This window comes from Falco peregrinus, chromosome 1 (assembly GCF_023634155.1).
Source record: "Falco peregrinus isolate bFalPer1 chromosome 1, bFalPer1.pri, whole genome shotgun sequence".
NCBI classification, from domain to species: domain Eukaryota; kingdom Metazoa; phylum Chordata; class Aves; order Falconiformes; family Falconidae; genus Falco; species Falco peregrinus.
Window position 1 is genome coordinate 57843666 of NC_073721.1, and position 16464 is coordinate 57860129.

The 16464-nt window shown below is 41.1% G+C and overlaps 1 protein-coding gene across 2 annotated transcripts in view; it reads left to right on the plus strand.

Moving 5' to 3' along the window:
* The window catches only part of LOC101925011 (cytosolic phospholipase A2 epsilon), a 35852-nt gene that overhangs the window by 14319 nt on the left and 5069 nt on the right, over window positions 1-16464 (plus strand). Inside the window, exons 6-15 of one of the 2 annotated variants that reach the window (XM_027789239.2) lie at window positions 80-120; window positions 6545-6587; window positions 7187-7250; window positions 8596-8738; window positions 8881-8970; window positions 9705-9742; window positions 11412-11547; window positions 13430-13566; window positions 14746-14968; window positions 15865-15979. In XM_027789239.2, the coding sequence (XP_027645040.2) occupies window positions 80-120; window positions 6545-6587; window positions 7187-7250; window positions 8596-8738; window positions 8881-8970; window positions 9705-9742; window positions 11412-11547; window positions 13430-13566; window positions 14746-14968; window positions 15865-15979 (1030 nt within the window). Of the gene's footprint in view, window positions 1-79; window positions 121-3419; window positions 3905-6544; window positions 6588-7186; window positions 7251-8595; window positions 8739-8880; window positions 8971-9704; window positions 9743-11411; window positions 11548-13429; window positions 13567-14745; window positions 14969-15864; window positions 15980-16464 lie in introns of those variants that run through there. The other variant, XM_055815576.1, reaches the window with a different exon arrangement.

Genomic DNA, 16464 nt, shown 5'->3' on the forward strand with positions numbered 1-16464 from the left:
TTACAAATTATATGTAACTAGTATGATGAAAGCTGTGAAGAAAACAAAGTAATATACCTTTCTTTTCCTCCCTCTTCAGGCACGTGAGGAGCTGGAGGTGGAGTTCACATTGCAGAATACGTGAGTAGAGTCCTAAATTCTAAATAAACAGTTGTACTTAATATAAAAATAGTCTGGAAGGCTGGCTCATATGTGACAGTGCTTCTTAAACCTCCAGTCTCTGAAAACAGCGTCTAGATATTTTCATTCAAGTCTTGTAAATTGGAATTTCAGAATACATATTTTTAGATCTTAAATATCTGAAGACATCATTTTTGCCCTGTTTGACTGCTGGCTCCTGGGCACCAGCTTCCTTCTGTTCTCTTTTTGTCACTGAACCAATACACAAGGAATTACAAAGACAACTACAATATTCAGGAAATTTTGACCCTTAGAAGGAGGAGTGGCAAGCCTGAATTTTTTACGTCCCCGCTTCTTGGGGAATCTGGCTTTTCAAATCCACAGCATTATGAAGTGCTATCCTGTAAGCCAGGGGTCCTCAAACTTTTTAACCAGGGGGCCAGTGCGTGGATGAAGTGGCAGGCAGCCATCTGTGGCTGCTTGGTTCCCCCCCCCCCCCCAACCCCCGGCGGGGGGGGGGTGCAGGGGGGTCTGTAAATACCGGGGGCCGGATTGAGGACCCTGGGGGGCCGTATCCAGCCCACGGGCCGTAGTTTGAGGATCCCTGCTATAAGCTGATCTACTCAGCTTACCTGGCTACATGTGGGGAGCTGCGGTAGACTTGAGTATCACCTCCAGCAGGGAAAGGAACTAAATATTTTGCATCAAGTAAGGATTAAAAATTGCTGTGAGAGGCTGAGGACTGAGGAACAAGAGAAACTGGAGGAACAGCACTAGCCTTCACTTGAGGCTTGAAAGCTGTTTGTGGAGTTTGACTGTTCAGGGGGCATGTTTGCTTCAGGTAATGCATACTGTGAAGAAATCTGGGAGCCTGCTGTTCTAACTGAACAGGGAGTCTGGTGCAGAACCGCAGGTGTTCTGGTCTGTCTCCATAATGTGCTTGATGACTCTAAGGAGGGTACTTGAAAGGATTTCTGTTACCAATTTGATCCATGTTATTGGACTGAAAGTGTTGTTAAAACAACCTTAAAGGAGGAATGGTATTACTGGGACCTTGTCAAGGCATTTGGAGCACTTCTGGAGGCCTAGCAGGATAATATTGGTGGAGACGTTGAGTTGTGTGTGTTCCTGACAGAAGGGGAAATTGGGACTTGCTGGAGAAAGGGCAGTAGCCCAGTGTTATGAATGGAGAAGGAAAGATCTCCCAGAATTCACAAGCAAAAAAGCCATCAGAGATAAAGCAGTCCCAGAATCTCCTGTTACAACTCGTGGAGACTCAGCAGGATGGATAGTTTGTTGTTTGCTGTGCACCAGGACTGGCAGAAGGCCCAGAAACGGTGAGAGAAATGTTGCCTATCTTAGCTTAGGAGCGTCATGACACCAGTAAAAGCAGTGGGGAAGGGAGCTCCAGCAGGTGTCCCAGGTGGCCTGTCTAGGGTCTTCCTTCCTTTGCAAGTTAGAGGATGGCTCACAGAGTTGGTACATAGAATCATACTCTTGATAATCCTGTCTTTTGATGGAGGTCCAGGTAGGTTGTCTGGCTTGGATGTTGTGCGCGAGTGGGTTTGTGCATGGGGACAGAGGCTGGAATTTGTCTTGAAGCACAGGCATACCAGCTTCGTGTCAAGCTCTTTTCTTAGACCATGCAGCTAATTGCCTTTCCCCAGAGACCTGTTTGATAGATAAGGTCAGAATTTTAGTGATTTTCACAGGTGATGTCTCAGTAGGAATTCTGGTGTTGGGACTCTACAAATAAAAAGGACCCTTGACAGTCCCAAGGAAGAGGTTTTGAAAAATTACAGTCACAGCTCAGTTGCTACAGCAAGAACACATCTGATGCACTTTTTTCACTCATAGTGGGGTACCTGGGTGACCAATGTAGTAGCTGTGGCCTGAAGGGCCAGGCAAAGGGAAGAAGTTGCTGCATCATGAGCCAGGGAATGTCCCTGTGAGGTCCCAGCAGTGCTGTGCATTAAAATTGGAGACAATGGATTTGCTTTACCTGTGATAACCTAAAGAACCCTGGAAAAGGTCTGAAAGACTGAAGTAGCTGAGATGGATCACCAGAAAGCTATGGACCGAACCAACCTCTCCTGTGCTGAACAAGCTCAGCAGGTTTTGGCGAGGGTTTTTTGGCATGCGAGAAAATTTTCGGGGGGGGAGAGCCCACCACAGTGCTACAAAGAGTACAGCTAACCATGCATCACAGTTTCTACAAATCTGGTATTGTGCTGGAACAATGAGGATACTTTTTTAGGGTAAATACAGGAGTTCACCTCTGAAATTAATAATTATTCCCACCAGCATGTTTTGTCTGGCACTACTTATCTGAAGTAGTTTTTCGTTCCTTCCCCTTCTTCATTCCAGGATTTACCAATTGAAAAATTTACTGTATTAGCCTGCACTTTCTACGCAGCATTTCAGATGAATAATATCACAACTGCAGTGTTAACCTCAGGCCAAGAAAATATCCTGGGTCACACCTATGATAGTGGCTTTGTCATTCCTATATTTTTTGTCCATTGACCTCACTGCAAATACTGTGTTTTGTGTTACTCTTACCAAAGAACATTGTAAAAGTTCCCTCACAATACACTGGTGGGCTGTATGAAACTGCTTCCTGCATTCGTTCCTGTTGTCTTCTATTTAAAATGGAAGAAAGCCTTCATTTTGGTAGCTTGGTTTCCACAATGGAGAGACGAATACATTTTCTAGTTTTGCCTCACTCTCATGCCACTCGAGCAGTACCTGCAAAGCAGGCAGTGAGAGCCAGTCGTTTGGTCCTAGTGACGCAAAGGAAGGCGTGCTCCTTCCTCCAAGTGCCGTTTCACCAGCCACCGAGCCAAGGAATTGCAAACTGCTGCCCAGTGTGGCGTGGGCCCATTACACAAGCACAGCTGGCATGAGAGCTGCTGCCCTCAAGCAGCAGTGACAGAAGAGGTAAGGTTGTTGTACGCAGGTTGCTGATTTGCGTACTTTAGTGCTTTTTGTGTTGTTTTCTGGTGATTATCAACAGTAATGTGGGCTTTCTCCCTTATGTTTCCACTGGTAGGGTCCAACATCAGCATGAGCCTCTACGAGTTGCTACAGGGACAGAGTCCCGCTGGACTAGGTGGCTTCGCTCACTCAACATCCCCCTCCCCTCTGACTTCTACTGAAGCCCACACCTGACACTGAGGGGCCACAAAGAGACTTCTGATGAACTGAAAGGTATTTTGCATTTCTAGTGAGAGGTTCAAGGGCACCAGGGTATTTGCTGGGTCTTCTGATGGTCATTTTGGGCTCTTTCTGTCTTTCAGGTGTTCCAGGCTGAGGAGGTGAATCTCAAACGGCTCTTAGGAGAATGAAGAACTGCTCTTAGGCAACCTTTCATCTCCGTTCCCCCTCTCTTTTCCTTTTTTTTTTTTTTTTTCCAAATGTGAAAAACTATGTTTAAAACAAAGCCCACTTAACATATGTAAATAGGTGTACAAAATGTAGAAGAGTTAAATATTAATAATTGAAATATGGCAAAAGCATGATTTTTAGAAAATAAAAGTGTTTTTTTTCTTTCTATAGTTCTGCTGTGTTGTTTTGTGGAATTTCCCCCATGTGTGCGGGGGGACCAGCAGATCACGCTAGCCATTTGGTTTGGGCAATGTTGAGGAAACAGAGGAGGCTGAGTTGCCATCCATCAGGGGCCAAATGTACCATTCCTATTTATGTCAGGAAGTCACAGGTCCTCAAGGAGCACTGAAGGCAAAAAATTTAAGTTGAGAAAGGTGACAACCAAAGAATCTTTCAGGTGAATGCAGTTCTTTGTTGAAATGGTACCATTGCCTGTGCTTCTGTCGGGTTGTCAGACAGCTCAGAAAAGTAGCCTACACTATGTGGAAGCTACTAAAAGAAGGGGAACTAAAATTTTATGGTGCGATGGAGCACAGTAGTATACTTTAAATGAACTCTTATACAAGAATTTGTGTGACTGCAAATTCCCTTATACTGTTGCTTATTTCCTTGTAAGTCAGGCATGATCTCAAAAAGGAGAAGGTGGCAATTTGGGGTGTACCAGGTATTGGGAAGTGATCCCTGGGCTCAGAGTGCAGTGCAGTCTTAGGCACCCCTTTAATAGACATCTAGTGGAGAAGGACACCCAGGGCCTCTCTTCCTGCTTTCCCCTGCCACAGGCCACGTAATACGCTCTCGATTCACACAGTAAAACTGGCATCTGCGTTAACAAAGACCACTAGTCACAAACTGTGATGGAGGAGAGGACAAGAGTGTTAGTGTGTGTAAGGAGGGCTTCTAAAATAGCAGCTTGGTTGTTAGGGAAATTACCAGCTGATCCCAAGAAGCAGACATTATTCACTGCTCCAAAGGTAGGCAAAATATTCAAAGGTCCCTGACAACCTGAATAGTAAGAGCTTTTCTGCATGTGTCTCAGCTGTGTTTCTAGCCACAGCTGATCTCCAAAGCTTCAGAGAAATGCGAGTGGCTTTGCTCTTGAAGCATATGGAAGACCGGGTTAAAAAAAATAAAAATCATATGTATTATGCTGTGACCAGCAGAAGCCTTGAAATTTAGGTTATAGAAGTTGGAAGTGCAGGTGTGGAGAGTAACCAGCAAGTGACAGCAGGTGGACTTTCTTACAGCATTGACTGCAGAGGTGACACCCCAAGAGGGATATTTCAACTGTCAGTGCTTCATGCCTGTGTTGTCCTGGTTCTTCCCAGAGGCCTTTCAAGCCATTCTGCCAACAGTGCAGGTTTTTCCACCCTGTTTGAAGGTCATGCCTTGGCCCTCCGAACTATCAGCTGAACTTTATACTTTGCTGATACCAATACCTCAAATAATACTACACTTTACTGGATACGTACCTACATAAAGAGACTTCTTTTCCTGTCTTTCCACTTTCATTTCACCAGGCTATGCAAGCTGTGATCTTTTAATATCGACCATGCTGTTCCTCTGCTTTCCTTGATTATTTTTTTTAAATGAGGTATTTGAGGATACTGGCTCCATATGTTGTGTGATATTATAACTATTTGACTACAAAATAGTAATTAAGTGCAAAAGTTTGTGTCTGAAACCAAACTTGAGCGGTACTTAAACTTATTTCCCTGCATGCAGTGAGAAGCACTGAGTATTTTTTTGCCCATTTCTGACCAGTGTCCTTTGAACACTTAAAATACACTTTCAAAAAAAGATCCTACAAAATTCTTAAGTAATTCTATTTTTTTTCCCCGAGGTTATAACTCTGATGGTTTTTTAGTTGGAGTTTGTTGTTGTGTTTTTTTCGGGGGGGGGCGGGAAGATGTTGGGTTTTCTTTGGTGGTGTTTTGTTTGTTTGGGTTTTTTTACTGACAAGTGTTCTGCACTGTATTTAGCCACTTCATAATTTTTCTCTTAAAAGGAAAATACTGATTTAGAAATTAAATTATAAACTCTTTATGAGCTTTGCAGTTTTGGGAGACTTCTTTTGTCATGGGAAATTCTACAAAATTATTTTCATGTGTATTTGTAGTAAAATCTAATAGTTGTGATAAACATTCTCTTAAAATGGATAACAGCAATGTCATTCATTTGATTTTAAAGGAAGTGTATTGCCTGGTTTCAGCTGAGATGAAATACATATCTCAACTATGTTACTGTGAGACTATGAAGTATATAATCCACAGCTTGTAAAGTCTGAATAGATAGTTTATACTGTGCAGTAGGTTGAGGAGTTGGTGCTAAATCCTTATAACTTTATGTATGTGTATTCCCTTTGGACTACTCTGGGCTGTTGAGATACTGTATGAATTTACATCTGCAGTTTAATAAAATGGTAAATTTCTTAATGAGTCATTGCCTGATTTTTCTGAGGGAAAAATATTTAAGAATATAAAAATTGGCGTCTGCAGTATATGAACACCTTTCTGCTGCTAGATGGATAGGTAGAAACACATATAGTGACATACTAAAATCTCACGTGCATTTTGCAAGTCACTTTATAAAGTGAGTATAATTTCTTCTGCCATTATGGTCATTTGGGGGAAATTGTGGAAATCTAGACAAGTGTATTAGTTTTTTGGGTACAAAACCTCAGGTAAAACAGCATAATGATCAGAGCAATTAAGATGGGTGTAGCAACCTCCAGCTCTCTTCAAACTCAGTATGTCACACCAGAATTCATTGCATGGCTTACTAAAGCAAGTATGAAAAAACACAGGAGTAAAAGCTCAGCTTCATGTTCTATCACAGGTGCATTGAAAAATTTTCAATTGGGCTTGTCATTTAGAACTGTGCTTGATAAAAGCTTTAAAGTATTTTTGATTGGGAATGTTAAAGTCAGGAATGTCAAAGTTGATTGAGGGAGAGAAACGAGTTGTGTTAATTCATAGACTTAAGTATTTGTCCCAATTTGTCCCGCTGTTGACATTGTGTTTTCTGTTTTCTTTTCCAGTCTAGATTATCCTGATGGCATTATTACTAATGGAGTACTAGTGGTAATGTATATTTCTTACAATCTTTCCTGTGCCTGCGTAACAAGGGTTCATATTTTTAACTGTGGAAGTTGAGTTGTGTCCCAAAGGCAGTACTTTCAGCCATGCTGTCCTGCTGAGAAAAAGGATCTGTTGTTGGCACTAAGGATCACTGTTCTGTCATCGCTGTGGTGGTGCCACCTTCTGCAAAGGCTTGCTCTGAGGCTGCTGTCAAAATGCGTGTGCCACCTACTTGCTTCTATAATCCTCAATTTCCTACCCATTATTTCTGCATTATACCCAGCGCTATCAGGGGTTAATGAAGAAAGTGAAAAATGGTCACAAGAATTGTCACATATCTTAATACACTTACTATTTTGAATAGGTCTCATCATTTTTACTTAACTGTCTCTCCAAGTTCAAGCAGCTCATGAGTAGTTCCTCTTTATTTTCAAACTTAGAAAAAACGCCACATCACTATTGCCCTCATGTTGTCTGAAGACATAGTAAGAGATAGTAGTGTTGCTCATGAATCAACTAGAGGGGCTGGTTGAGAACAGTGTGAGTCACTTGCAATGACATTTGCACTTCTCTCAATCGTCATTTATCCTCTCTTGCTACAGGCGCGTGAAGTTTCCTGTTTAGAGGTCAGAGTGGATACGAGGAAGATGAAGCAGCAGTCTACAAGTGAGAGTCTCGCTTCATTAACCTTTTGGTTTTGTGTAGTGATTCAGTTGTTGTAACAGATGTTGAAAAATTAATAATCTGTTGTACTAGCTGTGTCATGGAAAACTTAAAGTTTTGCCATGCCCCACCCTGCAGAAAGATTGTATCTGTCAAAATTCAAGTTAGTGAAGTATTTGGTTCTGAGGCAAATCTTAAATTGATGCAAAAATAAAGCCATATATACTAGAGTTAAAAACTTGGGGAAAAGTTAGATTAGTTTTCTTTGTTTATTGCTTGTTCAAAATGAAAGCTTTTAACTTAGTTGGATATTCTTTTAAAATTATCTTATAATTAATATGTAGAAATTTTATCCTGTATGTTTAATTTGGTTTTGAGTATGTACACAGTTTTTGCATTTTGGGGGTTCTGAACAATTTTTTTTTTGCCTGCTTGAGCAAAAATAATAAACTTAAGAGCTTAAGTTTAAATCTAATGTTATATCGAAGGGGTCTTCACAAAACACAAACCACGCCCAAATCAGGGCTTTGCCTGTAAAATGTAGCTCTAATGAAGGTAGCAGGACTCTTCACTAGTCTTAAGGTCATTCAGATAAACAGTAGCTTGTGTAAAGCTGCTAGAGGGGCATATGTCAAAAAATAGCAACTGTTTTGAAGGAATTCACAAAGGGAAGTTGGACCTTTATGAAGAAAATGCTAGCAAGGTGTGAGCTGCATTGTAGGAAGTTTCAGACTGAAATGTAACATGGAGAGGAAAGGTTAGTGACCTAAAACTATATGCCTCTTGGCCCCAAGCTTCCAAGAGAACAGTGTATGATCTCTCTGTAAATGTAAAGGCTTTTCTGTGCAAGGAACGCAGGCTTCGGGTTGACAGGTTGTTTCAGTTTTGGTGATGTGAGGACACATGTCAAGCATTCTGCTTGATTTTTGGGTTTGAATCATTTGACCCCTGTCGCAGACAGAACATACACACAATGTGCACAACGGAACCAGAAGAGACTGACATCAAATAAATGACTCTCTTATTCAATGTAAATATTCCAAAATGCCTTTAAACTGGCAGCCCTTTAAATCTAGACCTTGGTTTTATTATTTCATGTAGAGCATCTACCAAATAGCATGCTACAGTATTTAAAAAAATGTGTGATTTCTGTGTATTAAAGATTTACACCGATCCACCAAGATATTTTGTATCAGTTTTCAGTCTGTTTTGGCCACCCAACATTTTTTTAATCATCGTGGTGAAAGAAAAGTCAGACAAAAAGCATGCAGAGTAGAAGGGTATTTTATTTATTAGTTGTGTGTGTTTGGAATAGTTAAAATTGTTTGTTCCTTGCCTCTATGTTTAGACCAGAAGCTTACATTTACACTGAAGGGATCCCATGAAGGAAGTCAGAAGATTTCGCTGGACTCTGATCCCAGCCTTAGGATCATCATATTTCACTGTGTCATAAATGACCAGACAAGACTGGATGTCATATTACCAGAAGAGGTATGTTCCCCTTCTGTGTGCTATCGTTAACCTCATTGAAATTAGAAAAAGAAATTCACCAGTGAACTGCACTTGGCTTCATAGTAGGAGAAGTTCTAGAGATGGCAACCCTTTCATGTGTGCATTCCTACCACTTTTTCAGCTGGCAGATAAAAGTGAAACAGAGAAATCTGGGGTCTTGTCTTTCCCTCTGAATTCACTCCCTTTGCAGAAGGAAATAATAATAGAAGAGGTGAGTGCTGTGAACCTTTTGAAATAAGTATTTTCAAAATGTGCTTAGTATTGTCCTGCTAGAAATAAAGTTACTGAGTGAACAAAATCACTGTAGAGTTGTACAGCTGTTTATTGACAATGTTAAAAAAATACTTTCATATTCACTTTTAAGGAAGCAGATGTTAACAATAATTATAATAATACAGAAATAATTGTGAACCTGCATGCCAAAATTAGAAGGAACAAGAGTTTCAAGAAACAAAAATGAGTGTCATATGCATGTGCATTCAAAAATTTTTTTTGCTTGTCAGAGTAATTCCAGAATGGCTAGTAATTAAAAAAAAAACCCAACAGAAAACCACCACAGTCCAAAATACGAGCTTAACTTGCATAAATATTGATACTGAGAGCATCAATATGTTTGTATGTTTGCCATTTTTGGTTGTGTTTTTTTTTTTATAAGGTAACTTGACTCATTCTTGTTGCTCCTGGTAATTGTGTACACTGTGAGCTGGTGTAACATGCAAGCTCGTGGCATACTAACTGCCCCAAACAGATATGTTTGTTAGATAAGAGAGAATTTGATTCCAGAGCAGGAGCAAGACTTTGCTTAATTGTACCAAAATAATGTCCGTAGCAGTATAAATTATTATTTGAGAACCTCTTCTCTTACTGAATAAGCATTGTCTGACCTTGAAGGAAAGAAATGTTTTAAAATGTCATTGTAATTAGCATTATTTTCTGGATTTCTAGGATCATTCCTTTCACTTGTGCTTGACAGCAAGAAAATGGTAAGATAGTCTCTTTTTGTCCTATCATCCAGCATTTTATCATCCATTACTGTAAACTAGTTATCTAGGTTTTTTCTGTGGTAGGTGGAGAGAAGAAAATGTGCTGAGTGCTTTGTCCTGTACTCACGTGTTGCCTGGGGTGAGTGCAGGGCTGCTGCAGTTACAGCATCATGCAGTTCAATATGACTTTGTGAGCCTTGGTAGGTTTCTTTGGAGTAAATTAGCCTATTTTATGACTACTATTCTTAGACATGTATAAATCTGCACTACTCACATATTAATTTTGCTGCACATTTATGCCAATAGTCAGATCTGCATAATGACTGACATAAACTCTACCCCTCTTTAACTTTGCAAAGTCACCAAAACAAACATAGGGCAGCCTGGCTTCTGCCCTGTCTCCTGCTTCACTGAGCAGAATGGGAGCTGAGACCTGACCAGCTGCACCTCTGCCCACTCACCTGCAGAGACAGACTTGTACCAGTGATAGGTAAAATTGAAGATAATGTTTTATAAAGACAGCTGAAAGCTTCATATGGCTCACAGCATCCTTACTATTGGGGTGATATGCAGAACAGAAGCAAGGTGGAATTTCAGAGCATGGGAGCAGTTTGAGTAGATGAAATTCAGAGCAAAGGAGGACGAGCTACCTGCTCCGTCTCGGACTGTAACAAAATATATTGAAATGTAAATCTAATAGAGACAGATATATAGAAAGCTCAAGAGAAATTTCAATCTGCTGATAAAAAATGTGTTTGTTTTTGTAAGGTCAATCAATTGACCTTCCTCTGTTTTCAGAATTACACTGTGATATACCAAATTTGCTGGAGAACAGAGGTTACTAACACTAACCCTTGAAACATTCCCGTCTGTGAAATACTAGTGAAAGCAATGTTCAGGATAGAGTTTGCAGCCACCAGAGGGTGATGTGACCCAGAAGGTTTGGTCAGTATTGAGTGCTTTTTTCTGTATCCAAGTGTATTTGTGTTGTTGAAGGCACAAAACATTAACTGTTGCTTGATTGGTCTCTTGTACCTTTTCTCCTGCAAATTTTTTGACTTGTGCTTCACATTTCTCAAGGGAGAGAATTCAATGTGGCTGCCCATGTGGGAAGAATGATGGATATTCATATATATTTGGAAGCTGAAGCTTGTAAATGCGTACCTGGAAATCTGTTCGCCCACGGGTGAAAGGCTGAATTTCACAGGACAGAGGCTGAGCAGGAGGTGATGCTTGCTCTGCAGCTCACAGTCCCATATACAGCTCATTAAGACCTTCACTTTAAACACTACTTTTGAGCTGTCAAAACCTGAGAGCGGGTGATGGCAGCATCACCTGAGTTTTCCAGGATGTTACAGTGATAAAAAGGAACGGATATGGGAAAAATATCACTCCTGAAATTACCTGTTTTGGTGATCTTTCCCTGGCTTGTGTCTTGTCTTTGTGTCTGGGTTCACAAGAAATCTCAAGTACTTTGGAAGCTCCTCTTCATCCTTGCCGTGACTGGCAATAGAATTGCTGCTTTTCCTTCTGTTCCTTGATCAATATGCAGACTTGGCAGTAGCTTGTTTTACAGATGATCTGTGGAGTTTACTGACTACCTGCCATACAGGTCTTAAAGTCAGCTATAAATGACATGTGCGCTGATTTGTCCTATTGCCTATTGCAGCTCAGGGGACCTGGATGTGCGCTTGGGCTTTAGCCTGTGCATGGAAGAGCAGGACTTCCTGAAGAAGAGGAAGAAATATGTTGCTGCCGCACTGAAAAAGATTCTTCATTTGGAGGAGGATCTGAAAGAGCATGAGGCAAGTCAATACAGACCCTGGTAACAGCTCCTCTCCAAGGGATTGGGGCCTGGCTCACAAATTGAAACCACAAATAAAAACCCCATGTGGGTTAATCCTGCTGCTCTGGGGTGGGCCCGGCCACCTAAGGCAAGAACTGAGCAAGGGGAGCAGTAGCTCATTCGTGCAGCAGAGCAGGAAGGGCAGGATGATGCCTTTGCAGCCCCAAAGACTCCTTGACAGCTCCTCAGTTCAACCTGTTCCTGTCTATTCTTGAAACTGCTCGTGGGTCTCAGGAGGAAAATCTATAGTGGGCAGACATGGAATAGCTGGGGGATGCTGCCTGGGAAGTAGTGTGCCTTAGCTCAGTACCAGGGACAAAGCAGCAGTCATTGTATTTGTGAAGTATTTTGAGGGTAGGAAGCAAAATTTTTGTGCAGAGACCCGAGTCAAAACAGTTTAGGGGGTTTCTGCAGCAGGAAAGGCATGTTCTTGGGAAGACTGACTACTAGGATAAAAGCATCAAGCTGGAAAAGAAGAGTGAATCTTACAGCATCATCGAGTTGTATAGATGAAATAGCTCATCAAAAGTGTAGTCTCATCACGGCAGCTCATGCTCCTGCTTCCTAAGTTTTACGAAGCTTCCTGCTTCGTAAGTTTTGTAACCACTTACGCCTTGCTGGGTTGTTGAAAATAAGGAAAGTACAGACATACCAACAGCAAGAATCCTCTTTAGCTGACAATTAAAAGAAACAGTGCTCTGGATAGGGTACAGATTTTAAAAAATTGTATTTTGGATTTCAGAGCAGAGAATAATACTGGAAATAAACTTTTCAAGTAAGCTGGAAAGAACATTTTTACATAGCTGTCTAAGAGTTCTGGCACACAGTTTTCTGTGTTCTGGCACACAGAAAAGTGGTTGAGGTGGTAGGACCAAAGCTAGGTTTTTTTAAAAGGTCTAATTACTCTGGCTCTCCTATTCATGTATTTGACTTCATAATTGTGGAAAAAATCTGCTCTACATTGTTAACTGACTCACATTTGAACTGGAAAAAAAAATTATCATGAGAATTTGAATTCATAATGAAAAAGGTTAGAAAATGTAAGCCCCAAAGTATAACTTTCTGAAATTATTCTGCTTTTTATTAAGATCAAATTTTTCTTCATCGAGTTTAGGGTAGAACAACATATGTTTGGGTTTGTGATTTTTTTAAAATTTCATTAAATGGAAGAAATATTTTCTTCAAGCTCTCTTCACCGACTTCAGAACAGCAGATCGCTTGATGATAGTGGAAGTTAATACCTGAAAGGTACAAATGGGTGTTTTCCGTAGAGCGCATAAGCACACGCCCTGCTCAGGATGCTGAGAGAAGCAAAGGGTGTGCTGGACCAGGAGAGGGTGAGGAGAAGAATGGTCTGTCTCTGTAGTTGTGGAGGGCAGCCCGGTGGCTGGCCATGCCCGGACACGTGGTGACAACCGGCCTGAGGCCATGAGAGCTTCAGCCATCGGCAGCCCCATGGTCTGGCCTGTTGCAGGGAGCTGTGTGTTCTGGGGGAATGCTCCTTGTCACGGGCAGAATTGCCAAGCCCAGGCCTGCTCTGGCGTGGCACATCCCGTGTTTCCTGTGACAGCTTCTAATAATACACCTTGAGAAGAGTTCCAGGGTGATGAGGTTGATTTCCAATTATATATGAAGTAAACAGCCTCCTGCCCACCCGATGTGAGTGGGTAGGACGCAAGCCTTCCCTCTCCTGTCAGGCGGGTGGTGGCAACATTAGCCTGTTGCAGCAATCACACCCTTGTTGCCTGGAGCAACATCACAGCTCGTATCGGTGCTATAACCTGTTACCTCACTGTCTAATACATGGATGGCTTCTGCTTCTGCTTTACTGTGTTGGGCAGGTGCCGGTGGTGGCCATCACAACAACTGGTGGAGGGACGCGGTCGCTGACAGCAATGTATGGCAGCCTGCTGGGTCTCCAGAAACTCAATCTGCTCGATTGCATTTCCTACATTGGTGGTTTATCGGGTACCACATGGTGAGAATAACCTGAACAAGGTTCACTCTTTGTACTCTCTGCTCTGTACTGTTGACTATTTGTAAGCCCTATCGGCTCATGCGGCACTTAGTAAAACAAAAGCACGTCCATTTTCCCCACAGTCTCCTCCATGTCTATCTAGAGCAAAGAAACAAAACATACCGGTAAGGGACCAGTCGTCACATTTATCAGCTGCTTTTGTTACCACACAGGCGCAGTCTGTGCCTGATGTTTTCATGTAAATGTTCTATTCCCTTTTTATATTTTATCAATTGTACCTTAGACTGAATGCAGCGAGTTTGTCTTCAGACTGGAAATTGAAGAAAGATGGGAAGAAGAATTTATGCCTGCCATTTGCTGGTTGTTCTCACTTCTAATTTGGATTTAGAGTGCATCTCCCTCTGCCAAAAGATGTCTTTGGGGCTAGCGGAATTAATGCTGTCACAGACAGTCCCACAAATGATGCCAGGTTACTGACCTCGGAGAGACTACAGCTATGTCATATTTAAGATAACTTAAAAGTCTTTTATCGAGTGGGTTCCAGGTAGCTCTGCTCCTCTACACGTGGTTGGAAGTGGAGAGGGTTTACTGCACCGAATTGTGTGTCAGTCCTTTATATAAGTTCAAACCTTAATTGCAGGTTTGTCTTAAGTATTTACCAAAAACCTTTTAACTCCTCTGTATGTTGAAATCGGAGTGTACCTGTCCGCATTAGGATTTCAAGGACACAAGTAAGAATGGCTATGCTGGGACACATGCAAGACCCAAGCACTGCCCAGCTGGCTCGCTGGCAGGGGCTCTTGGCAAATACCTGGGAACAAATGTGGGACTAGAGTAAACTGGTAATGACTGCTTTCTAGAATACTCCCACCTTCCAAGAAATAAATTTTCTGAGGACTTGGGACTTCTTTGTATTTAATAGCCTTGGGTGGATAATTTTTCTTTCTTGTCTGCCTTGAGCTTCTCGGATCATTTTTGAGCCCATGTAAACTTTTATCATCAAAACCAGAAAAGCTTGGAGGTTTTGTTTTGCTCTTGAAATTAGGATATTTTAAGTGTGTTTCAATTTGTAGTTGTGAACCCCTCAGAATTAAGAAACGGGCAAAAAGGTTGCACGAACGTTCTCTGAAGCCAAACCACAGCTTTGCTCCTCTTTATTTTCTTCTAATGTTTCTTCAGGACAATGGCAAACTTATATGAAGATGTTAATTGGTCACAAAAATATCTGGAGGATGCAATCAAGGAAGCTCGCAAGCAAGTAACCAAATCCAAGATCTGCTGTTTTTCTTTGGATTGTCTGAAGTACTATTATAATGACCTGATGGAGAGGACTAAAGAAGGACATAACACTTCTTTCATAGACCTTTGGGGGCTTGTCATTGAATCCATGCTACATGATAAGGTATTACTCCTTTCCCCCCACGCTGAAACCGGGTGAACTTCTATAGCAATAAAGGGGAAGAAAGTAAATCCTGGGATGCCATTCAGTACTACTAACACAAACACTTTAGGGGCTGATTAAATTCTGTATGTTCAGATGCATTATTAAAGCACTGCTCTTGATTTATAGTGAGGCTGACCTTGAACTGAAGGAACCATAGCATTGTAGTCAAAGGTGTTCATTTTTTTCAAAGAAAGAAAAATCCTGAGAAAAAAAAATATTTTTAAATGCAAACTGATCACTGTGTACATTAAATATTCTACTTAGAAACAGTTTACTTCCTAGTATAAACCAAGAATATGCATTTATAAAGTGACTCATTTATAGACTGCAAACGGAAATGGTTCAAATAGTGGGAGAGACAATTTTCTAAATATGTTGCTGAGTTTTAAGAAAGAGTGTTACAGATTTTGGTACTTTAAAAATAGTGTAGCTTAGGTAGTTTCCTTCTGGTTTATGTTTATACAAGGAAGTTTTCAATGTGGAATAGAATATGTTCTTGCATATGAATATACTTGCAAAGTATTTTAAAATATGATCAGTTCTGTTTGCTGAGATCCAGCATACCTTACCTTTCACTTAGCCACATGCTTCTTCCTGGGAATGTTTTTTTTTTTCCTTAGTGAATCTACAGTCAACCTCTGCATATCTCAAAATCTGAGAATCCATATAGGGTGTAGCTGCTTCTTACGGGATACTTGCCAAGTCTGGAGTATCCCATGGGAGGTATTTCTGAACAATCCAGTGAGCTGAGAATGGGAAGGAGAACCTGGGTGAAGCTGATAATTCACATTATATTATTCCAAGTGCAAGTTGTTTTTCACCTCATTCCATTAACCATTTTTAATCAAAACCAGAAAGATGAGCATAGACTCTCGGACCAACGGCAGGCAGTGGATAATGGTCAGAACCCATTGCCCATCTATGTGGCCATCAACCTCAAGTCCAGCTATAGTGCTCAGGCATTCAGAGGTAATGGTTATGATTTAGATTTCTTAACAACTTTATAATGTAAGTAATCCAGACTAAGACTAAATGCATGTAATCAGCTTTAATAATCCAGTAGTCCTTTCATTCTAATCACACGCCGAAAAATACCCCCTTTTAAAATTTCAGGTAACAGTGACTAACACTTAAGAAGTCCAGACATCTTTAGTCTTTAGAATTTGAGTTCTCTACACTGCCAGAAGTGAAAGTACAGTTACATCACAGAAGATGCCAAACTCGCAATCTATCCTGGTCACAAAAACCTTGTGATGTAACTAATTCTTATGATGGTTCCACATGGTCTTATTTTGAAGAAATGAAGGGAAAACTTTTGAATTTTGGGGTCCAGTGGCAGGAAAATCACTGTTTCCTCTAGTATTAATTTTCACAGCATTTGTTGAATACAAGCAGCTGAGTACATGACACAAAGTGAATGCTAAACTCTCTCTGTCACTGATGCCCTAGAGGGA